Below are 20,139 nucleotides of genomic sequence, written 5' to 3' on the forward strand. Positions count from 1 at the left end.
CAATAAGGTATAATGAATTGAGAGTTGTACCCTAGCGTTTTAGCACTTTAAAGCAAAATATGTTATGTACTTGAAACGAAATTGCCCTTGGCTAATCAGTCAAACATAAACAACCTTAATCATAAAACCAAATATGATATACAAAGGGTAATTGATCAACAAAATATAAAATTGCTTCCAAGATTGTAACATAATGCCTACTATATACTATCAATAATCAATCAACCAATCAATAATCTATAATATTATTAAAACCCAAGGGATTAACACATCGATGACATGTGTCATACATTTTCATCATAACATTTATGACATACCGTCACATTGATAATTACATGACAACACATTAGTATTTGGATTAGATTTGAACCATTACGTCCCTTAAAATTCCCAACTTTTCATGACCACTATTCCGCAATTAATGTCACTCTATTACTTAATTAACATTAATATATGAATTGTAAATTTTCATTAAGCATTATATGTAATTCCTTACTTAATTGTAAAACAAATACTACTGTAGCTCTCTTTCTATCCCCAACTAATTTTATTATTTTTATTTTATTATTTAAACTTATTAAGGTATTTTTTCCAAATTATTACTTAAACTCAAGGTAATTTTTTCATTTTGTATTTAAACATAATCCGAGGGCATCGCCCGGACCCCAAACTAACTATACTAAAAGACACACCGGTAATGGCTCGTGTCAATTTCTAGTGTGTCCTTAGTATATTATTTTCTTTTAATAATTAATTACTAAATTTTATTTAAGGAAGTTATTTATTTATTTATTTTTATTTATTTTTTTTTTCAACTATATAAATGAGCAATAATATTTACCATTTTTATGTTGATGCGCAATTAGTTACGAAATAATAAGGAAATATATAATCTTTTTCAAGAAGATGTAATTTTAGTGGCAAAATTGGCCTCAACACTCTGAACTATGGCTTGGGTGCACCCAACACCCTGTATTTTGCGTAGTAGCCAAAACACCACAAACTAATGGCTTGGGTGCAAAGCGCACCTTTAGTGAGTTTTCCGGCCACCATTCTTGCCGGAGCCGGTGAATTAAATTTTTATTTTTCGATTTGTGTGCCGAAAAATGTCCCGTAAAGGTTTAGGGGGTAGTTTAAATCTTAAGGGTCCAAATTGAGCTCAAAACAAGCAAAAAAATAGTGTACATGATTCGTTTAGTGTGTTATAAAATATCTCGATTTGCGTTAGATTGTTTTTAAGCCGAATTGAGTCATTTATGCTAGTTTTTTTTTTGCTTATTTTAAGCTCAATTTGGATTCTTAAGAAACAAAATGACCCCTGAAACCTTTACGGGACATTTTTCAACATGAAAATCGAAAAATAAAAATTTCATTCATCGGCTCCGACGAGAATGGTGGCTGGAAAACTCACTAAAGGTGCGCTTTGCACCTAAGCCATTAGTTTGTGGTGTTTTTGCTACTACATAAAGTATAGGGTGCTGGGTGCACCCAAGCCATAGTTCAGAGTGTTGAGGCCATTTGCCATGTTATTCTTCAATTTTATTCAAGATATTTTAACAATTTTTATATTTTATGCTATAAATAAATAAATTTGTAAAAAAAAATATGGGGTAATTAAATAACCGTGCATGATACGAGACCTAACCTAGTACTCACGAGACCTAACCTAGTAAGTGGATGACAAAGTGGGATTCAAGGCCAAAGAATTGTCAGATACAATAAACAATCAGCTTAATGCTATGTTTAAAAGAAATTCACATGATAAATCAATAAAAATAAAGTAATAATATTTTATCTTTTATCAAACTCAAATATATTATAAATTATAGAAAATAATTATTTGGCATTACTATTGAATCCGTAATTGTATTGGACGTAACTTTACTAGTGCAGAAGATATAATTTGCAAATTGATCATTTCAAAAACCAGCTCCTTATGTACAAGTCATATGTAATTATGACTCTTAAAGATATAATTTGACCTATTATTACTTGAGTATATACTACCAAAGGGATTAATATGATATAATTAATTAATGTCTAGACTCCTCAGGTAATTAAATATTGTTACTTGATTTAACATATACTCCATTACAAATACAATTATCATTATTGTTATGTAGTGAATCAAAATCAATGTTTCAAATTAATAAACAAGTATATACATATATATATATTTCATATAAAATATTAGATAAATAATATTAGTCTTGGTCCTTGGATTGTGACAAGGTCACACTATTGATGAGGAATTCCCTTCCGGAGGATTGGAAAAGGAGATTCACCTCATACCTTCCAGATATGCTTTTTAATAGTCTTAAGGAGCTAATCACAATGTCTTCCGAGACTAGGGACTTGAATGTTCATAACTTAACTAAATCATTATGAACATGAAGATTAAGATCCCGGAGGAAGGTTGCCTAGCCAAGGAAAGGCACAAAGTATGGACCTAGGTCTACAATGCTAGACTTAGACCCGGAATGCCTCTTTAACCTTATGTGCTTCGAAAGACAAGACTTTACAAGAACTTAGAGCTCATTGGTAAGCCATTGGAGGATAAACAAGCGGCACATATGCTACTAAGCTCATCCACTCAGGCTATGTTGCATTTAAAATGCATTTGATAGCCAATCGAGACAAACTCTCGTTGATGGAGGTTGTTCAAGAGCTTTGTAGAGCTGATTTTTGCAAGGATAATAGGTTTTATTTAAGGCCTAAAAAGAGGGATTTCAAAGACAAGGCAAAGATGTGGTGCTTCTATTGTAGTAGGCAGTGCCACTACAAGAAGGAATGTAGCATGTACCGAGAAGATGAGGCGAAGGAAAAAGTAGCTTTTACCTCAGGTATCTTCTTTATAATCAACACTTGAATATAAGCAACTCATAAGGTATTAGATACCAATAATGACTCACTATATGCTCCTATTTCAGGAACAAAGTGAGAAGAGCTTCACAAGTGGATTTGCATGTACAAGCGAAAGAAGAAGACAATCTTTCTATCAAGCTTGTAATCACATAGTTTGTCTTAAAATAGAACTTATCTTAGTTTTATTGTCGAACATATTTTGATCTTTTGGCGTTAGACATCGAGTTGTTTGATCACAAGACTATTACAAGTGATTGTTTTGAATGTCTTGTTTATATGTTTTATGGCATCACACGTTTATCCAAATGTGCTTTCTTTAAATGAACAAGTTTATAATGTTAAGGATACTAACAAGAGAGCTAAGACCGTTGAGTCAAATCAGACATACTTGTGGCATTTTCGTCTTAGCCACATTAACATCAAGCACATCAAGAAACTTCTACAAGAAGGTATTCCTGACTCATTTGATTCACAATCGTTTGAGAATTGCAAAGGATGCTTATTAGGCAAGATGATAAAGCAGCCATTCTCCAAGTTGGGAGAAAGGGCATGTGACTTATTAGGCCTAATATATACCGATGTATGCGGACCAATGAGCACAACCACAAGGAATGGTTATCGATATTTCATCACCTTCACGGACGACTATAGTAGATATGGATATGTCTACCTTATGTCAAACAAATTTGAATCATTTGAGAAATTTAAAGAATGTCAGAGTGAAGTTGAAAACCAGCTTGGCAAGAAAATCAAAGCCCTTCGATCGGATCGAGGTGGTGAATACTTGAGCCATGAATTCGACGACCACCTGAAAGAACATGGTATTCTTTTCGAGTTGACACCTCCAGGAACTCCATAATGGAACGGGGTATTCGAAAAGAGAAATTGAACCTTACTAGATATGGTACGATCAACAATGGGTCTTAGCGATCTTCCTATGTCTTTCTAGGGACACACACTTCTAACCGCGGCACAACACTGAACCGAGCTACGTCAAAAGCTATCGAAAAGACTCCATATGAATTAAGGACGAAGAAACCTCCAAAGTTGTCTTTTCTCAAGATTTGGGGTTGCGAAGCATATGTCAAGAGATTAAATCTGACAAACTTCACCCAAAATCTGACAAGTGTTTCTAAAAGATACCAAGGGGTATTAATTCTACAATAAATCCGAGAACAAAGTGTTTGTTGCTCGTGATGGTATCTTTTTGGAGAAGGAACATCTTTCCAAAATGACAAGTGGGAGGAAAATCGAACTCGATGAAGTTCGAAAGGACGAGCAACAAAGTCAAAATGACAGTCAAAGTGCTCCAAGAGCATCTGTTGACATTGGTTAAACTGTGCAAAGTCAAAATGACAATGCAAATGCTCAGTCCATTACCCTACGTAGGTTGCAAAGGCCAAGATCTCAACCAGATAGATATCTCGGTGTTATATTAACCGAGGATCAAGACATCCTAGTTATGGATGGTGATGAGCCAACAACCTACAAGCAAGCTATAACGAGCCCCAACTATGCAAAATGGCAAGAAGCCATAAAATCCGAGATGGACTCCATGTTTGAAAATCAAGTATGGGACTTGGTTGATTTACCCGAAGGTTACACACCTATCGGTTGAATATGGATTTTCAAGATGAAAACCGACAAAGATGGAAATGTATTTGTATATAAAGCTAGACTGGTAGCAAAAAGTTACAGGCAAATTCACGGCGTTGATTATGATGAAACCTTTAGAAAGACATATTTATATTTCACTGGGCTTATAATTATGATTATATTATATATGACGTTGATTTAATATTATTTATGAATCATGTAAGAAAAGTTCCCGAACAACTTATATGCAATGTATTTATAGCCCTAAAAATTTTACATTTTGGATATTGTAATTATTATGAAACTTTTAGTCTATGTGACTACATCGACATCTCAACCTGAAAAATTGAGCATATGAAAATTAGTGAGAATTACTATTTGTATTTGTAACAGAACTATCATGTCAATTATGAATATTCTAAAGAATATCAACGGAATACTTATGCATAAGACTATTTTATTATGGTCTAGAAGAAGCATGATCAATGTATATTATTACATGTGTTATATAATTCATTCGAGATTGAGGAGCAACATTAATAATATCATGTGTTGCCATTAAGGAATGTTTGATCAAATAATGACCATCAATTTCTATTATTCACGACCTCCAGAAGAAGGCGTAACTGCATTAGTTTAACTTTTAAACTAAAGTAACTTTATTCAAAAAGAGGTTTGGAATGATATAGAGATAAATCCATACATGGTGAAATGAAAACACTTTATATGTTCATGTGAACGCTTGAAGATGCAAATTTGGATTAGGAGGGTTGAACAGCAAGGAATGATATTCTACTACATATGAGAAGACACCTAGCCATATTGGATTCATTGCAGCACTAGATAATCTCAAGTTATGTATTCATCAAGGGGAAAAAATACACGCTACACATTTTTTTCCTTCACCATGGTTTTGTCCCACATGAATTTTCCTAGTAAGGTTTTTAATGAGACAGCATCCCGAACGTGTTACAAAAAATGTTGTACTCTTTTTCCTTCATTGGGTTTTTATCCCAGAGGGTTTTTCCTAGTAAGGTTTTAATGAGGCACAATCTTCGATAATAGACATCCAAGGGGGAGTGTTATGAAATATTTGTGGATGTCTATATCTTGTACTCTCCAGAACATTCTAAATCTAGAGTTTATTATTCTCAAAACAAACCCTAGTATTGTATCTGTATATATATCCCCTACTCTATGGAATAAAGACACACAGATTAATTCTCTCTTAATCACTTATGTTTCTCCTTATTTCACAACATTGATTAAATTTTTATCAAGTAAAAAATTTATTTTTAAAACAGAAAACAGGAAGAAGACAAGTGTCCTTCCAATTATCTTTTTTAAATATTAGTATTGTAGTTTTAACAAATATCTTATAGGGTTATGAAAAAACGCAAGTGGCAAAAGCAAATCGTTTGTTTTATAGTTTAAAGGGGTAAAGACGTAAAAGTTAAAAGTCAATATTGAATAAATAATTGTACAATGAAATATGAATCGAAAGGAAAGTCCTAACTAACTAAAATATTGTTTACTTTTTCTTTTTCTTTTTTTTGAATAAAAAATATTGTTCACTTTTAATTTCATTAATTTAGGAATACATTAATTTTAGATACGACTTGTCTGCGCATGACTACACGAGACATGTTGACATAACATGACCTGTACCCATCTTTAAAAGACAATGTGGTACAAGCGTAGAACCAATAATTATCACTTTGCACATTGTGCTACAAGATATAAAAAATTTACAACAATTCCTCTAATTTTCTCTCAAAGCAAGTAGTTCAAAGTCGCAAATTAGTGATTATGCTTGATGATGCTAACAATACTAAATCCCATTATAGGAGAGCTTTAGCCGAAATCAAGCTTTATCAGCTCGAAGAGGCCCATGAAGATCTTGGCAAAGCAGTCAAGAATGAGATTTAAAAATCAGGACATCCTTCGCGAGATGGAGAAGTTGGAGGGGTTGAGAAGACAAGTTAGCAAGATCAAGGGAAAGAGGGGCACCGAGGAATCTGAGTTACCCCGCATCATCTTCAACAAAACAAAAGAAGATTAACAACCCCTCTGTTAGTCTAGACTCTTTCTGGTTGCCAAATAGCGAGGCTTAGAGTGATATTATAGCCTTATCCACCATGGATGCTGCCAATGAGATGATGGTAGAGAGGCTTATCACTACATCCAATGTCCTTACCCTTTCGGAAAGAGGGGATGATGATGCTACTAGCCCTACAAACAACCATGATTCTAGACATGATGTGGACAAGGTACAGAGGAAATCTCATATTTTCCTCAACCGATCGAGAAATAATCAATCCCTTAAGATTTTTGATTCATCTTATTTAGAAATCAAACAAGGGAAAACCTTGAGTTTCTTAAGCATTATGTTGTATCATAAATGACGGTACGAGTGAAGGAAAAGACCACCTATAATGGGCATCCTGAACCTCATAAGGAAAAGGAATCCAAAGTTCCTAAAACCTTATTCACGCCCACTACGATGGTGGTGGGTCCTAAGAAGAGGTGTCGCAACAAATAGGGCCAAAGGAAAAAGGCCAGGCGACCCCTGAACAATGCCGAGGTCAACCATGTTGTCGGACTGCCCAAGCCTAACACTGCTGCTGTTGAGAACTTGAGAAGTTGGATGATCATATACCTACTAGCCTAACTTCTAGCAGCAATGAGGGTTCGATTATTGAGGAGGGGATCAATACCTGTGAGATACTTAACTACCACTGATATCGATGAAGTGGAATCCGTATGGTAGGCTCTAACGACGAAGACTCCATGACAATTGAATACGACCAAGTGCAACGCTCTCCACCAGTCTTTACCTTCACGTTTTTTGCCATGTCAAGAAAAAATGGAAGACCAATAAAGTCAAGGGTGAAGAATAAGAAAGGTAAAGGTATCCCTATTGTTTTTGTAGGATCAAGAAACGCAAGGGAACAAGTTTGGAACAACTTAGGGCTAGTTCTGATGATGGATCTTCTCATCCACCTTATTTGCTTTGCTTAGCAGAGCGTTTGTAACCCCAATAATCTCCCGTTTAGTTCTTGTATTAGTTTGGTTAAGAGGTTTAAATTTCTTGTTGTAGTGTTGAGTCTGTTAGGAGTTGGCCTCTTTTTTGATACCTTGTAAAAAGAAAAAAAAAATTACAAATTAAATTGGTTCCGGATTTTGGAGTAGGGGTGTCTATTCGGTTTTCGGTTTGGATTTAGGAAAAATCCAATCCGATCCGAAATAAAATTCGGTTTTTAATTTTTAAATCCAATCCAATCCGAATTTCTCATGAATCCAATCCGATCCAATCCGAAATAAAATTCGGTTATTTGGATCCGATCCGAAAATCCGAATTAAAAACATTGCAAATTTTCTAGGGACTTAAGTGATTATAAAAATAAAAATGCAATTATGAAAAGCCTAGTTTTAAATACATAGTTCCTCATGATTAATACAAATATTAAAAACATAATTTTTCATAGTTTATATTAATGTAATTATCAAAAAAAATTTACATGATTAATATAATGTATCCTTATTTGTAAAAGTGTGGTTTTATATTTCGGTTAATTCGGTTTTTTGGATCCAAACAAGGTCAATCCGATCCGATCCGAAAATTCGAATTTTCGAAAAATTTCAATCCGATCCGATCCGATTTAAAGTTTGGATCCGATCCGAATTAATAATTCGGTTTGGATTGGATTGGATTTCGGTTTTTATCCGAATAATGGACACCCCTATTTTGGAGCAAAAAATCAGTTAATTTTCGTTGAAATCCAAGAGCACGTCATGTCGTCATCTAGAAAGTAAAAAGTACAGTATAATAAAAATGTGTGGGGCTCGGCAGTAGAACCGTGTTAGCCGTTAGCGTAATGACTATTAGACTAATTGCTTATTGGCTTATTGCTTCTCCACATTAAGTTCAATTATTCATCATTTCTTGGTCTAATAATGACCTTGTATCTCACGTCCACTCATCAACTCTTATGTTTTAACTTTTCAAAGAACATCCAAGGTTGGAGAAAAAAATGCTTTATACAAATGGGAAGAACTGACAATAAATAAACATCTATTACACTAATTTATTTGTGAATTGTTGATAAATTCCCAACTTAATACCAAAAAAGGAAATATATTAAATGTTTATATGCAGCCGTAACATTACCTAATTATAAATATTTTCATGCTGCCCCAAACCAAACTAACAAATGTCACTCCTTGTACACGTGAGGTACTCGCCTTGTAGGACTAGCACGACATTTTTTAGGGAAAAAACTGCTATAATATAAACTAGTTCATATGTCGTGCCATGCATGGTTTTACGATCGTATTTCATAGAAAACATAATAATTGGAAGTAAAAAAGAACATAAAAAGAAATAAATTAATAGTTGCTAATGTATACATGCAAGTAGTCATCTAAAAAGAAATAAATTCATATACTTGATTATATTAACTTTTTAATTTAATTAAAAATAATAGAAAACAATATAGTTTACAATAAATCCAGTTTGGTTAAATTATTCTAAAAAAAAAAAAAAAGTAATAGTACACTGTTTCGTAACTATCCAAAGTCCGGTAACAAACTTTTTTATCTATTTATTTATTTATTAATATCAAAGTATTCATAATTAGATATCTTAACAAACTTCTTCCTTTTTATGATAAAAAAATTGTGAAAAAAAATAAATTAAATCTTTTTTAACATTAACAAAGTTTCTAGGCGGGAAAGTTTTTTCAGATATAATGACACATAATATTATGGGAATAATAACGGGGAATACTTTAATATATAAGTATCGAATGTGTTATAGAAAATAACAACTTTAAAAGAATTCTTAAAGATGAGCACCCAAATAACAATGGTTAGAAGGTTCTTAACATACCCATCAAGAGTTGTCAATTTCTACACCCTGTCTCAAACCGATCCAAAAAGGAACCAAAAAAGACCTAATTCAATTTTTTTCAACTAAAAATGAACCGAACTGAGTTTTTGCAAATCGTAATGACTTGACCTGTTATCAAGCCAAACCGTTACAATCCGAAATCGAAAATAACCCGAATCGATTGAATTGCGTCCGAACCCGATAATAACCCGACCCATTAAAATTGAAACCATTTATATCCGGGGAAAATCCTAACGTCCCAACCTGGAACCTGTTGAGACCAAACCGTTTATAACCCGTAATCTAATTTGACCAAAGTGTTTTTAACCTGTAACTCGTTGAGACTGAACAATTTACAACCTGTAACCCGTTATGATTGAGTTGTTTACAACCTGTAACACAATATGTTTATAATCCGATCTGTTTCAACCCACTACTAGATAAACCAAACTTATTTAAGACTTAACTCTATTATACCTGATTCGTTCCTACCCATTATCCGATTAAACTGCCTCAATAATGGTTCAACTCGATTTAACTCGATATGATTTGAATTGAAACCCACTTCAAACTAGGTAAACCCGTTTTCAAACCGACCCAATTTAATCCAAACCGATTATGACCTGAATCGGTAATGACCTGACCCGATTTCACCCGATCTGTTTTGAACTGAAATTTTTTTTTAAACAAACCTAGTTGTACCCAAACTGATTATGACCCGAACCGATTACAACCCGACTTGATTAGGATCTTAATAGTTTTGAACCGAGACCTACTTTAAACTGCTAAACTCATTTTAAAACTGACCAAGTTAAACTCAAATGGATTATGGCCCGAACAGATTACAACCCCACCTGATTAGGTATCGATTTGAATAGAATAGAGCTGATCAATATCGGCACGACCCACTAGCCTAGCCCAAATATAGAGCGGGTTTGGACAAGCCTAAAGGCGCATTTTTAGTTAAAAATCTGAACCCAGCCTGAAAAACCCAAAAGTCTTGTTTGGCCTGACAGGCCCGCTACTTTCATGTGGATTTGGGCACAAGATATATATGATGCTAAGGCCATGTCCACCCCGGCCCAAATTTTTTTTATCACCTATAGTATAGAAACCGCTATAAAAAAATCGAATCGAATTGTACAAATAATTCACAAAATTGACGTGAACCAACCCGTCAATTATTTCAACCCTTTATAAACCGACTCATTAAAACCCGAAACTGATAAACTTAACCCGAAATCTACATGTTCCGAATTATCACCCCTCCGCTCATCACATTCCCCAACTCTCAAGGCTCAAGCCAGCCAGGTTGGCACGCATGCACATTTATAGGGCATCACGAGAGTGAGGGATAGGCGGATAGCTCAAGTAGTTACAGTTTACCTCTCAATTCCAGAAGATCCTGGTTTCGATTCTTACCCCGCCCTTATCGATATCTAAACAACAAAATAAACTTTTGTAGGGCATCATCCCTCCTACCACTTTTCTTAAATAAGTTGTAGTAAACTACTACTCTCAATCTCTCATTAACGAGGGAAGTATTTAGTAGTATTATATTGTGGGACTTTTCCTCACTTTTCAATCTTCTATATTTGTGTTTCCCATATAATATTTTTGGTTCTTAAAAAACAATCAGGTATACAATCAGAACATGACACAAAAATAAAATAAAATGAATATCGCAATCAACATCATTCACTTGTTATATTTCGAACAAAATTTCGACAACATACTAAATATACCATTTTTTTTTTTTTTTTTTATTATAACTACGCAAGTTATTACTGAATTTTCGAACGCGGTATATAATACGAGTACCAATTTTTACACGAGTATTATTATTTACTTCGTATTATTAAATATTGATGATCAACTAAGTGTCATATATACAGTATTGTGCATATACTGAGTCATCCTTTCTTGATTATCAACCGAATCTTATTAAACACCGTTTGAAAAGAAAAGAATTCATATTGACACCCGCAAATTAAGGAGGGGAATACAAATTATCATTCTAAGTCAACCTTATGTAATTTCCATGAACTGTAATATAAAACGTAAAGATTGGTTTAGAAATATGATTATATTTCATAGTATGGGATGCCTATAAAAGATAGATACATTGATATCATTTTGTGCATCCAACTTATACCCAACATATATACTACACACCTTCTCCTGTAATCTTAAATTCTTAATGGCTTTCGCAAACCAACACTTCCAACTCTTTTGCTTAGCCTTAGTCCTTATCTTGGGACTTTTAACCAACAAAGCCTTGGCTCGTCCTCTCGACCATCACAAAGCCTTGTCTCTAAGAGAGAGGCATGAGCTTTGGATGGCTCGACATGGGCGAGTCTACAAGGATGAGTTAGAGAAGGAGAAGCGTTTCAACATATTCAAAAAGAATGTTGAGCGTATAGAAAATTTCAATGCTAATGCATCATCAATAAACCTATACACATTAGGTACTAATGCCTTCAGTGATTTAACCACTGAGGAGTTTGTAGCTACTCACACTGGTTATAAAAAGCGATCTCATTCCACATTTGGTGGTTCGGTCACAACGAGGTTTAGGTACGAAAACCTTACTGATGCTGACATCACGCCTTCAATGGATTGGAGAGAATATGGAGCTGTCACAGGGATAAAGTACCAAGGGTCATGTGGTATGAAATCAATTGAGAAATTTTTTACATAATCCTATTGTTATTACACCATCTATTCCAAATGTGTATATGGTTATGTCTAAAACTATACTCAATTTTAATTGGCTGATTTATTTATTTATTTTTTACTTGTCAAACTTAATTAAAAAACGATTTTCCTTTTATAAAACTCATAGTTAATTATAAATTTAAAAAAAGATTTTTGAAAATTATAATAATTAATATTTGAAACAAAAAAATGAACGAACTTTTAAAAAGAAAAATCACCAACTTTTATATGTGGCTGGTCAAATCGTGTGCCGACTATCACGACGTAACTTCGTTAGTGTTATAGAGGTTATTTGATCATTGAAAGTTAAGTTATCTTTAATAAGGTTGACCAACAAAAAAAAAAGTACTGTCAATAAAAAATCAGTCAATTAAAATTGATTATAGTAGTATTATTCATTTTAATGATGATTATATGACAGAATTTTCTCACCATTCCCTTATGTATTTTACACTTTGACATTTTTTTCCTCTCTAAATTTTAATGTTTTTTTTTTTTTTTTTTATCACGTGTTTAAAAATTGTAGGGTGTTGTTGGGCATTCTCAGCAGTCGGGGCAATAGAAGGGCTAAACCAAATAAAAACAAGACAATTAATCTCACTTTCAGAGGAAGAACTAGTTGATTGTGTACAACCACCAAACGGTTGTGCTGGCGCTGCGATGCAAGCAGCTTTCGAATTCATCCGAAACAACCAAGGCATATCAAGAGAAGACGATTACCCATACACTGCAACCAACGGTATTCCGAGTCAATGCCAAGCTAAAACAAGTGCCGTGACAATAAACGGCTTTGAATCAATTCCACCTAACGACGAGACTGCCCTGATGAAAGCTGTTTCTAACCAGCCTGTCGCGGTTGGACTTGATGGTAGCGGGTTTGATTTCTTACACTACCAAAGTGGAGTCTTCCAAGGAGAGTGTAGCAATGACATTACTCATGCTGTTACTGCTATCGGGTATGGCACTAGTACTGATGGGATCGATTATTGGTTGGTGAAGAACTCGTGGGGTGAAAGTTGGGGCGAAAATGGTTATATGAGGATTATTCGAGGACAGAATAAATGTGGTCTCACATTGGACGCTTCTTATCCTGTATGATTTACGTCAAAAGGATGATCTATGGAGTATTAATTATATTATGATTGAATGAGTTATATTTTAAACTTTTGTTAGGTTATTATATTGCTTCAAATGTCCTACTTCGGACATACATTTATATTATATTTTCTTCAAGTTGTTAAGCATGCAATGTATGCATGGATTGTTTGTGTGTTAAAATTATGCATTTGGTTGCTTTCTATAAAGATTGAATACAACAAAAAATAGTACTTTATCCGTTCTTTTATTATTGCATCATAGATATTGACACATTTTATCTGTTATAGTGGGAAAAAGGAAGAGATAGAAGGGTAAAATTACAAAGTTATTCATATGATGTAAACATAAACTAAAGAACCAAGTGGCAAAAGTAAGGACATATTGGGTATTTGTAGTGTAAAAAAGATATTTTGTTTTCTAAAATGGAAATAGTGCAACATTGTGAAAATTCCTTGGCAAGTAATGCATTAAATTTGAAGCCTTTCAATGTGAACTATACTAGGTGTTGGTAATTATAAATCTAATGCATAAATTTTTAAATGGTGATCTTGCTTAGTAGTATATGTATAATAAGATCACATTCTTACCAATCTTCTTTAATCCTCAGAATTGTCACAAAATACAATTTCTAAATGTAACCTATTTTTTTTTTTTTTTTTTTTTTTTAACACGTAGTAATACAAAATTAAAGATATCTATGATTCATAGAAAAATAAAAATAATAATAATAATAATAATAAAAGATGTATGAAAAGTCAAATAATCAAGTATGTACCACAAAGAAAATATATAGTGGGCACTATACGTACCTTCGTTCTTAGCTTGCAATTTCTTTATTTTTTGTCTAATTTCTTTATTTTTTTGTCTAATTCCATGATAAAGCAAAAATATTAGTTGTTAATTACGAGTTTGTGCCACATCCACAAATCAAGAGATAGAGAGTCCACTTCACAAGTACAAAGGAGGTTCCATTTATTCCAAAACCATATGACAGTAGGAGGAGTAAGCCCTTAACCTTATAAAGTGATTAACTCTCTCTTCTTCAACCAATGTGGGATACTTACATAGTTACATGTGGTGATAGTTGAGTGGTCTATTGTTCAACAGTCAACACTCCCCCTCACATGTAAGGCCTCTTTTAATTTTGTCTCATGTGATTTTTCGGGCTAGAATGCTTCTTCACTCCCCCTCACAAGGACCTACACTTGGCCCAGTGAAATTTAGCTATTTAGGGTCTTATATCGTAGGTTTGGCTCTAATACAATGTTAAATATGGGTTTAAGCCGCACCCGCAAGAGAAAGTCCAATTCACAAGTCCAAATGAGGTTCCATCCCAAAACCATATGACAATAGGAAGAGTACGTAGCCCCTTAGCCTTATTAACTGATTAAATTTCTCTTTTTCAACTAATGTGGGACACTTACATGTGATGATATTTGGGAGGTCTATTTTCAACAAAAATAATGTAGGATAATTGAATAATTTGACCACTTTATTTAAACAGGTCACGTTTGCATGGATTGATTTCGTGTCGTGTTATGTTAACTTCATGTATTTTCTCAGTAACTTTGTGTTCGTATAATGTCGGTTTCAGTAGTATTATCGTGTCGTCGTGTCAGAGGTTGCTAGCTTTTAAGAATATATAGCCAGATATATAATCAGAAGACTTTGAAACCAATACGAATTAAGACAAAGTATGTCAATGGGCTCCTGCGATGAAAGCTAGAACCATATGATATGGAGAGATATAACTACTTAGAATCTTAATAGAGTAAGTACTATTCATAACCTCTTTTACTGTGCTATTTAGAGTGTTCTTGCTAACCCACAGAAATATTATCGGTATATGTACTTTTTTTTTTTTTGACAAAAACTGTTATTATATTGACCATACACATATATAATTATGTTTAATAACATTTTGTCCATTTTAAAAAGATATTTTTTTCACACCAAATTCTTCAAAAAGGCGGGTGCATTTTATTGTAAAACAGATCAAATTTATGTTAAAAGTATTTAAAATTAATCTTTATGCTATAAAATTTATTGATTTTCTAATAATAAATTTTAGCTTACAAAAATTTATAATGTATTAGATTAATCATATTAGCCTTTATATTATATAATCGAATCTATAAGAAACTACACATTAAAATAAAATTTAAACCAACGACAAATTAAAAGTTATCCTTTAAGTGATTAAAATTACCATAAAAATAGTTAGAATTACTCTCACTGACGGTTTTACAATAAAATTAGTGTTCACCCACCTTACACAGAACTTATTGATTTTTTTCATTGAAAACTACTTACTCCCTCCTTTTTCTTTAATTTGTTTGTCGCATTTAAAATTTTGAGAGATTCTAATGCATGATTTAAAAGATTAACAACCTAACTCTTAAATTTATTATAAGCCCAAATCACTAATAATCCTCCTATAAATAAATCCTGAGATATAAACCCTAATTCCCCAAATTGATACGGAGTAATACTTCTCAGATTTTATTTAGATGCATCACTACTTTCTATATTTGAAAGTTTAAATTTAGTTGCATCACTTTCCTTTTTGGTTATAAATTCTCTATATCTCTTTCATATCACATGGGTCCACTTTTTTCTTTCTATCTATCTCTTTCATCTTAAAAAATTGTTTAGGAGTTCGTGAATAATTAAAAAGTAATGCATCTGTTTTCAAAAAAAAAAAAAAGTAATGCATCTAATAAAAAACAAAGGAAGTACATACTCTCTTCTTGTTTTGAAGTGTTACACTTTGATCGATACATAAGTTTAGTTAAACTAATTGACTTGAATGTAAAATAATGTAAGTGATGTAGTTGAAACATATCTATCTATTAATTATTACTAAAACAGAATATGCTGACATCACCATTGCCCATGTTTTGCTCTCTCAATAAAAAATTTCCCGCCTAAGTGCAATGATGATGTCATTTTTTTTTTGTAGAGCTATCGCATTTAACATTTTTGAAATTTAAATATTGGAAGTTTCTACATTACAACGAAAACCTATCAATTTATGGTAGGAAATTGAAACAATTTTAAATAGCATATTAATAAATGACCTTCTACATTGAACTATGAATTAGACAATGTTGAACATATACTGTATCATAATTTTGATAAAAATAAAAAAATTTAAAATTACAAAATATACGTAATTCTTTTTTATATTCATGTATAATAGCGATTTATTTTTAAAATGTACAAATTAAATATAAGTTTTATATAACCATGCATCGTACGGGTTGTAACCTAATAATAAGAAGAAGAATAGATAGTAACATTTTTGGGTAACACTCTTTAATTTCTAAAAGTAATTTTCTCTTTGTTGTGTCATATTGGAGCAATTCTCATTCTCTACTATTTGGAGTAATTATATCATTGACTCTAATATTGATACGAACAAAATATTTATCTTTTGTTGGTAATAAGATTTTGGTATTATGGTTGTGTTTTTATACGTATGTGGCACTACTTAAATTTTAAGTGTTAAATCTAATTCATTTATTTTGCTTACGTGAATTATTTTTTTTTTTTTAATTGTAAAAGAAACTGCAACTCACTCTTTTCATTGGCTAAAATCTCTTATTTTCCCATATGTCAGCTCTAAAATCTCTTGAAACATTCCCCTACATATACACACACTTGTATGATACTAGAAAAAAGCACGTGCATCCTTTTTAATACATAAATTTCAAGAAAATATATTTATCTTAATTACACTTAAAATTATATACTTCATTCGTTTCTTTTTAATTGATACGTTTTTTTAGTCACGTTTGTCAATACACATATTCAATCGTGAATATCTTTAATTATATAAAGCAAAAATTATAAAAAGTTGATATTTTGAAAATATATAACGTGGTGAATCTAACAAAACCCCACGTGACTATATTTTTCATGACGTATAAATCACAAAACACGGTTAAAGAAAAGTGTGTGAATAGTACTAAAGTCAAAATGTGTCAATTTAAAAAAAAACACAGGTAGTATTTTTTATGGGAAAGTTATTTTTAATTATTTGATTCCATTTAATATTTAGTAGTTTCTAAAAAAATTATATAATAATAATCTAATCAAATTGAAATGCTATTGCCTATTAGAATAGTAGATTTTTTTTTTTAAAATGCAATTTATAATGCAACTTTATTTATAATTATTAGTTATGTGGTTTGACAAATAAATTTATTAAAAAAAATAGTAAATATGTTATCCCGTTATTATTATTATTATTATTATTATTATTATTATTATTATTATTATTATTATTATTATTATTATTATTATTATTATTTGTGTGCGGCTTGTCATACCATGTGGCCCCAACAAAGTATCCCCTATAATACTACCAGGTAACACATGTAATACGAACTAAATAACCCATAATACTAACTGAATAACACCTATAATATTGACAAAATAACCCCTATAACACTAATCAAGTAACCCCTATGATAACTTGCCACACGATGTATGTGGCCAACCACATATAAAATTTTGTGTTCTTTTTGTTACTTTTATTTATTAATTCATTTTTGGAAATTTTGAACTTTAACTCCACAAAAAGATTGAAAATGGATTATCAAAAAAAAAATTTGAATTAAAATCAATTGTAGGAGCGTGATATATATATATATATATATATATATATATATATATATATATATATATATATATATATATATATATATATATGGGTGTCTGGGGTATTAATTTTATTTATTTTTTTGTTCAAATGAAAATAATATTGTACACCGTACATGGTGCACCGGTACGTAGAAAGAACATACTATTATTCGACAAAGAACACCCCGTGTATGACAAAGAACATACTTATATTAGACAAAGAACATACCTATATATATTTGATAATATGTTCTTCAATATTTATGTTATTTACATATGTTGATGAAACATGTTTTTTGGGTTTCAATAATACAAAATATGTTCTTTGATTTGGCTCGTATGTTCATTGAGGTAATGAATCACCATTATATTTTATTTATTTATTATCATACTAGATTAAAACATGTGCGATGCACGGTTTATATAAAATCTATTTTTAATTTGCACATTTTAAAAATAAATCGCTATTATACATGAATAAAAATAAGAATTACATATATTTTGTAATTTTTAAATTTTTTTTTATCAAAATTCTGATAGAGTAACCGTTTAACATTGTCTAATTTATAGTTCAATGTAGGAGGTCATTTATTAGTGTGCTATTTAAAATTATTTCAATTTCCTATGATAAATTGATAGGTTTTAGTTGTAATGTATAAGCTTCTAATATTTAAATTTCAAAAATGTTAAATATGATAGCTCTACAAAAAAAAAAAAAAAAAAAAAAAAAAAAAAAAAAAAAAAAAAAAAAAGATGACATCATCATTGCATTTAGGCGGGAAAATTTTTATTGAGAAAGTGACACGTGGGTAATGATGACGTCAACAACTTCTGTTTTAGTAATAGTTAATAGATAAGTAGTATAATTTTTTTTTTTTTATTATCGTTTGTTTTTTTAGTATGATCAATTTGTTTTTTGGGTATGAATTATATATTCTTTACATTATAACTTATGTTCTTTTAACATATGTTATTTATGCTAATGCCATAGCTAAAAAAATCTCTGGCCTCTCCTCTCCTCCTCTCTTCTAAGGTTTCTCCAAAATCTTGGCCGTTTAGGCCGAAAATAGTTTAATTTCTTCCGAAATTAGACTATTTCCGACCCTTTTTCCTTAATTTTATTTAATTTTGCATTTTAGGTTTCAATAAATCTACACAAGTAGTGTAGATATTTGTCCGTCTCCCTATAGTGGAGTCGTCAGTTTTTGTTAGTTTAGTTGTTTGTTTATGTTTAGGGTTTGTTTGTGTGTTAAGGGTTCATAAAAAAGGTAATCATCTTTGGCCCTATTGTCAGTTCTTTAGTAAAGATTTTTTCGGGATCGCCACTAGGTGAAAAAAGAAGATAAGCACCGCCCTAAGGCCACCGGTTTTTAAAAACCGGTGGGCAAAATGTGAGGAAAAATAGGCGGGATTTTGAGGGGAGGTTTTTGCCACCGGTTCAAACTAAACCCGTGGCAATATAATTATTGTCACCGGTTTGAACCGGTGGCTTTTGCTTTTTTTTTTTTTTTTTTTTTTTTTTTTTTTATATAATAAAAAAAAAGCCCTACTCTTTCTCCTTATAAACCCAAACCCTACTCTCTCTCCTCATTCTCAGCCTCCCTCGCTTATTCTCTCTCCTCCTCTCCATATCCTCCTCTCCTGATCTCCTCTCCATATCCTCCTCTCCATCCTCTCCTGATCTCCTCTCCAGATCTCCTCCCCTCTCGATCTCATCTCCTCTCTCTCTCTCCAGATTTCCTCTCCTCTCTCTCCCATCTCATCTCTTCGATCTTTCCTGCTCTCTCATCTCACGCCGGCCTCCCTTCTCTTTCCTGCTCTGTCGTCTCACCACCGCCGCCGTCTCAACTCGCCTCTTGTCTCAACTCGCCTCTTACTCTCTTCCAAAGTATTACTGCAGCTAAGCTTTTGTCTCAACTCGCCTCTTACTCTCTTCTCGATTATTCTGGGTTTAGGTTGTTTCAATTAATTTATATTTCTGGGTTTTTTTAATTTCTTGGTTATTTTTAATTTGATTTTTTTTTTCGTGTTTTCTGGGTCTTTTGGGTTTTCTGGGTTTTTGGGGATTATGTTTCATGAGTTTTATTAATTTTTTTGTTTTAATTGATGCATGCGTTTTTTGGGGTTTAATTATGCGATTATAATCAATTTGGGATTTTCGTTTATAATCAAATTGGGATTTTAATTCGTTATTTCTCGAATATTCTGGGTTTAAATTGTTGATTTTTTTGATTTTTTTTCTCGGTTTTTAAAATTATTTATGGGATTTTGTTTTCATTTTTGTTTGATTTTTTTTTTCTGGGTTTTCTTCCGGGTATTACGAG

The 20,139-nt window shown here is 32.0% G+C and overlaps 1 protein-coding gene across 1 annotated transcript; it reads left to right on the forward strand.

Moving 5' to 3' along the window:
• The first annotated feature begins 11,627 nt into the window (after nucleotides 1–11,627).
• On the forward strand, nucleotides 11,628–13,334 carry LOC145579311 (senescence-specific cysteine protease SAG12-like). Its single transcript, XM_081636560.1, has 2 exons — nucleotides 11,628–12,021; nucleotides 12,597–13,334. Exons 1-2 carry the CDS (start codon nucleotides 11,691–11,693, stop codon nucleotides 13,166–13,168), a joined length of 903 nt encoding a protein of 300 aa, XP_081492686.1. The 5' UTR covers nucleotides 11,628–11,690; the 3' UTR covers nucleotides 13,169–13,334.
• Nucleotides 13,335–20,139: the final 6,805 nt, after the last annotated feature.

This window comes from Chenopodium album, chromosome 14 (genome assembly GCF_948465745.1).
Source record: "Chenopodium album chromosome 14, dcCheAlbu1.1, whole genome shotgun sequence".
Taxonomy (NCBI): domain Eukaryota; kingdom Viridiplantae; phylum Streptophyta; class Magnoliopsida; order Caryophyllales; family Amaranthaceae; genus Chenopodium; species Chenopodium album.

Excerpts from the sequence above, each read along its gene's own strand:
- LOC145579311 (XM_081636560.1), top strand. The coding sequence starts at position 11,691 with ATGGCTCGACATGGGCGAGTCTACAAGGATGAGTTAGAGAAGGAGAAG. Across the intron at positions 12,022-12,596 it reads AAAGTACCAAGGGTCATGTG|GGTGTTGTTGGGCATTCTCA; the intron begins GTATGAAATCAA and ends TAAAAATTGTAG.